The 6,035-nt window shown below is 27.8% G+C and overlaps 1 protein-coding gene and 1 non-coding gene across 3 annotated transcripts; one reads left to right on the top strand and one right to left on the bottom strand.

Annotated features, from left to right (window-relative positions):
• Positions 1-629: 629 nt before the first annotated feature.
• Positions 630-703, bottom strand: TRNAN-GUU (transfer RNA asparagine (anticodon GUU)). Its single transcript has one exon. It is a non-coding gene; the product is annotated as a tRNA-Asn (tRNA).
• A 2,927-nt stretch (positions 704-3,630) lies between these two features.
• On the top strand, positions 3,631-4,932 carry LOC100776617 (heavy metal-associated isoprenylated plant protein 47). 2 transcript variants are annotated; one of them, XM_026125667.2, is made up of 4 exons: positions 3,631-3,707; positions 3,864-3,942; positions 4,028-4,167; positions 4,596-4,932. In XM_026125667.2, exons 1-4 carry the CDS (start codon positions 3,702-3,704, stop codon positions 4,599-4,601), a joined length of 231 nt encoding a protein of 76 aa, XP_025981452.1. In that variant the 5' UTR covers positions 3,631-3,701; the 3' UTR covers positions 4,602-4,932. The 2 variants fall into 2 exon arrangements, with proteins under 2 accessions (XP_025981452.1, XP_003547302.1); XM_003547254.5 differs by having other exon boundaries at positions 3,632-3,707; positions 4,028-4,932.
• The last annotated feature ends 1,103 nt before the right edge of the window (positions 4,933-6,035 follow it).

Genomic DNA, 6,035 nt, shown 5'->3' with positions numbered 1-6,035 from the left:
ATCATACTATATATGTAAAAAAAAAAAACAACTATTGCCCCAGCAAATAAAATCATAGTTCCATTGCTTTACTTGCTCATGCTTGAAAAAATAAAAACATGAAGACTAATTTATTACAATATCTTTCACACATTTCTCAACTAACTGAACTAAACTTTCCTCATAAATAAGAGCTGGGCAATTCAAACTTGAGGAGCATACAATTGATTCAACTTTACCGTTCCTCCTCCCAATTATTTATTGATATACTACTTTAAACAATGAAGTGCACTATTTTTGAAATGCGTTCTGAAATTTACTGGAAACTGTCATGTTTACATTCCACACGTTGAGGTCTGTTCTCTTTTGATGAAAGTCGACATGATCATGAACATGAAGTCTACAACTACCCTTTAAAAAGTAAATAATAGTGGAGTTGAAAAGCCTCCATCGAAGAAAAAATGCCATGATCATGAATTCTACAACTACCCTTTAAAAAGTAAATAATAGTGGAGTTGAAAAGTCTCCATCGAAGAAAAAACGACAAACAATATAAATATCCCAATCATTAAGGCAATGTTCTCTTTTTCTCCAAGGCCATGAACCCAAAAAAGAGAAGAAAAAAACCTTAAATCAAAAAACAATGAAATCGCTAGAAAGAGGGCTTGAACCTCCGACCTTGTGGTTAACAACCACACGCTCTAATCAACTGAGCTATTCCAGCTACTTGTTAATTTTAACTACATTAATAAATTTATTGTTTTATTTTCAATCATATTAGCATTTTTAATATTAACATACTATTAATTGGATATTTTAGAAAGATGAGGGATCAAATTATACAACTATAACCTTAAAAAATATTACACTATTTTATAACTTTTAGCTAGATAAAATTTTCTTAAAAATCATTGTTTGATATTAAAAGTTTCTTTCATATAGATCTCATGCAAAAATTTATAAAAATCCAAAATCATTTATTATCTCATTCATATAGATTAAAATTGACGTAATATAAATATTTCAAAATATATTAAAATATGAATCACTTGATTACTTTTTTGTTATTGTTTAATTTTAACAAAATTTGACACAGACGATCTTAATAATATGTAGATATAATTCAACAGTTGAATTAATAAAAATCACATTCTATATCAAAATATAAAAATAATCTAATAGTTATCATTTAAAAATGCATCTTATATTATTCCGTCATTTTAACAATATTAATATTTAAACTGATTTAATTGTATTAAATTATGTATGAATTAATAATTAGATAACATTATTTTTTTAATACATACCAATATGATTAAGGTAATAGTATAATTTAATAATCCTTATCAAAGATTATGTGTAAAAATTAAGGTAATGGCTAGTATTAATTAATAATTTATATTTATCCATTACTCTTTGTTACATTAATAATTAATAAGAATATTTAATATAACATAATATAATAAAGTATTATCATAAAAATCATTATGATACATAAATTATAAATAAAAAATATACAGTAATGATAATAAATATAAATCATCAACATAAATTCTAGTTATTATTATTAGTTTGAAATGTTCAAATCATAGAAATCATACAAAACATATTTTTTTTTTGAATTTGGTCATATTAATTTAGACAATTCAGAAATTATTATGTATGATTTTTATTTTAATAGAGAAGAATAAAACAATTAAAATGAATATTTAGATTGATTACATTTAATGAAGAAGAATAAAATAATTAAAATTAATATTTGAATTGATTGTATTTAATAAAGAATAATGAAACAAATAAAAATAAAGTTAATTACATTTAATTGATAAGAATGAATATGAATTGTCATGTGACATTATTCCATGAAATCAAATATGATGTTGTCTTAGGAATATGATGTTGTATGACGATGAAAATTGAGAAGAGAATGATTCATTTGAGTCCTATCAACGTGTGTTCTAAAAGTTTGGTTAATAAAGTAAAATGTTTGATGGAAAAATATGAATTTCAGAAATTAAAAACTTTACTTTTTTATTTATTTTTAATTCTTAAAATACTCTTTGACATATAGTGTATAGTAACTAAAATCTACTTTGGTTGGGTCCTTACCATGTCACAAAAGATTTTTTCTTGCAGCTAGCTATACAAAAATTTTCATTCTATAGGCTATGTGATAAACATATAACAATTCATACATAAATTTGTATAATATCATTTTGTTTTTCTCTCTTCATAATTATGACATGTAATAAATGGTATGAGGTGAGAAATAGCCACCAAAAATATCATTATATAAATTGTTTTATAAATTAGCTTCCTTATAATGTATGAGCATTTTATAGGATAGTTAATCAAATGTTGGGAAGGAAGATGACAAAGAAGAAATAATTTATCACTCATCTTTAAGATTATTAATTAATGTTATAGTCATGTAATTATACTAAATATTTAAAAGAAAAAAATTATTATTTAGGGTCGTAGTATCTATTTCGAACAAAATTATTTACCATGGAGATATAGTGTTAAAAAAATCAATCACTGGCTAAAATGGAATAGAAATTCGGGCGTGAGAACGAGTTAATGAGACTTAAATGGCATTATATGATTAACATCGATTAAAAAAAGAAAGAAAGAAAAAGTCGATAACTAGTAGAAGTAGATATAAATGAATTTCTCTGTAAGTGAAAATTTCTGCATATTTGCTCACCTAATTAGAAATTTATTTGTTTCAAATAGGAGAAAGAATGATTATCTGGGACGTTCTGGACGCACGTAGTCTTTGTCAACCAGATCACACATGTTCATATTACTTTTGGAAATTAGGCTACGTATGGGGAACGTATATTTCATTTTTCTTTTTGTATGAGTTTGATGGGAAAAAATAGAGAAAAAAATAATAAATATGATAATTAAGTGATACAATATAAGAAATAAAAAATAAATATATGTTAATAATAATGTTAAAAGTTAATAGAACTAGACTAAAAATGAAATAAGTACAAAATTAAAAGAATAATTGTAATTTAGTCAAGAATATTATTTTAATTAACTAATAAGTGATTTTAAGTTTAAGTTTTGAATATAAATCGTATTAAACATTCAAATGAAGATAATTAACGATCATAATTGTCTAAAAAATGATTACTTCTAATGAAGATTAATAGTAATATTAGAGTTGATGGTGAATGAGTCAAAAGATATTTTTGGAGTGTTTTGAGTTGCGGAGAATTCTAATAAATGAGAAAATTAAGTGACATCAAGTGTAATAGAGTGAGAGTTACATAAAAGTCAATTTTTAGATGTGTTACGATAGAAACTTGAATATTATGAGATGTTCTTCAAGTGCTTGATTGCTCATCAATTATTGGTGAAATGAAGACTTGAACCAACATTACTTTAACCTAGTCTTCCTTCATTAATAACGAAGAAATTTCCAACACAACTCCCTGAACTCCTGAAGCTTCGCCCTCAAGAGTACAACAGAGGTACGCGGTTTCAACCTTTTCATACATTCAATAATTAATAATATTACAGGAAAAACTTTAGGTCAATATTTCCATCTGTGCATTGCTTTTCAACCTAAGACTACATGACTTTGACTAGGCTTCTTTAATTATTATTAATGACAAGACCAGCGTGGCTTTGCTTACAAACAAATTAAATCATACGCATATAAATGTCAACACAACTGCATTTCCTTTCGCAGTTACACCTTCGAAAACATGAAGGTAATGCTAATAGATATATCATATATATATATATCACTAACGAAATGCATATTAATTATGCAATCATATACTCTTTTTTTTCTTTCACATGAATCACTTTTCTGTGTTTTGGTAGAGTTAAGCAACTAACCCTTGTTCATTTGGCTGTGTTTGCAGCAAAAGATTGTGATGAAGGTGCACATGAATTGCCAAAAGTGCCGCACGAAGGCACTCAAGGTTGTTGCTGCAGCAAGTGGTTCGTGACAAAAAAATATTAATCTCTCTCTCTCTATCTGTTTCATACGTAAGAATTTGATTAAGTTTTAATTGGGTGAATGCAGGTGTGAATTTTGTGGGGTTAGAGGGAGAAGAGAAAGACAAGTTGGTGGTGATTGGAGATGAAGTTGATCCTGTTAAGTTAACAAATTCTTTGAGGAAAAAGGTTGGACACACCGATATCATAAGCTTAGCAGAGGTCAAGGCAAGTTAGAAGTCTAAAACCATGAACCATTGTTCATCATTATACCCTTTTTTTTTTCATTTTGATGTAATTTTGTTAAATTTCTTGTTCAGCTTTTGGGTTAGAAAAATGTTTGATAAGCATTCCATGTACTATTATACACGCAAGAGACAGAAAAATATAAATATAATATAATTTATGTAGTGATAAGAAGAGAGATAAAAAGAAAAAAGAGATATTGATAGAATGCTTAAAATGAAGAGTGATTCATGTATTATTATTGAGTGGAAAGTATCAGGCATGGTCTTCCATTATAAGTAGTTTCAGACCGTCAATAATTCAACCTTGAAAACTTCCACACCTACGGGCATGTAACCCTTAAATGGCAGAGAGAAACAGAGCATTTTTTGGTTTTCAACCTTGAAATTTGCCATTGGTTAACGATGTAGGTGTAAATTCTGTGAACATAGAGGGGGAAAGCAAAGATCGAGTGGTGGTGATTGGAGAGGATGTGGATGCTGCCAATTTGACGAGCTGCATGAGGAAAAAAGTGGGGCACACTGAACTTGTTACTGTTGTAGAGCTAAAGGGTAAATAGATATGAAGACCATGCCAGGGATATAGTTTTTAATAATTATTTTCCTACTTAGATTAGATTAGATTAGTGGAGTGAAGTTTAATTTAATTTAGATTCTATATGCAGAGTGAGCGTGTAAGTAATACAAAAACATATTATACCAAATATATTTTTAGTTTGATCTATTTTAATAAAGATTTGAGTTTAAATTTTGTGGATAAAAAAATTATGATTGAAAAGAGAAATTATCCTATTTCATAGATGAAACAAAAAAATACCTATTATAGTATATTAAAGTAGTTAATCCCTCAAAATATAAGTCTATCATATTTTAAGAGAAGAAATCAAATTATACCATTATATCTCTTGAAATTTTCACCAATTCTCACCCATTGATTTAATTTTAGTCTAATGGTCCTAATTAAATTACTTAAGTGAGTCACGTGATCTCTTAAGCTTTAGTATCTCCTCAATTACACAAAAATAAAAATAAAAAGATTGCGAAGCTTTCTGCCAAAATCCCAGTAATTAAAATTTGTACCTTACAAGATTTAGATAACAACTGGTTGTTGCCCCAAACTCGCAGCACTTTTAAAATCGTTCAGAAGTATAATTGCTTGCAAAAATGCAGCCTTCGGGCTCTTGAGGCTTGAAGTGAGAGAAATAAAAATTTTAGTTGTTAAGGAACTCATGGTTAGCGATCAATTCTCAGATGATGATACTCATCACATGAATATCTATCTTGAGAGGATCAAAGTTTTGGAGCAGTGAAAATTCAACCTCTAAGGAGTGTCTCGTTGAGATTTTTATTTTATTTTTACAATTTCTTGCAATTAATTAGTCTGTGTTCAATCACAAATTGTCTATAATGAATTGATAGTGATTGACAGTTTTCCATTTTGAAAAACTTTATATGCTATCCTAAAAAATCTTTAATTCTATGAGATAGAAATACATTGTTATAAATAGCATTAAGCAGCGGAAATTGGAAATAGGTGGGTGGGGGCACGTGAATTGTATAGAAAAATGAGAGTGGGAGGTATCTGAATCATAAAGAACGAAAAATAAAATTATGCAAGATTGGAATCTTGAGAGCAATAAAGGGAGGTGTTTAATATGCAATCAAGTTTTTAAGAAAAACAGGGATTGATGATCGCAAACTTTTTTTGTGGGTAATAGAGGAGATGATTTGCACAGGGATTGATGATCACGTGCTAATTTCTGATCCGTAAAACAGGGATTGATTAAGATTAAATCAATAGGTGAAAATTGACATAATTTTCGTAAAGTTGTGACTGATGTAATCTGATCT

The sequence above is a fragment of the Glycine max genome, chromosome 15 (genome assembly GCF_000004515.6).
Source record: "Glycine max cultivar Williams 82 chromosome 15, Glycine_max_v4.0, whole genome shotgun sequence".
NCBI classification, from domain to species: Eukaryota; Viridiplantae; Streptophyta; class Magnoliopsida; order Fabales; family Fabaceae; genus Glycine; species Glycine max.
Note: the sequence above shows the minus strand (reverse complement) of the source record. Positions and strands in the feature narration are given on the sequence as shown.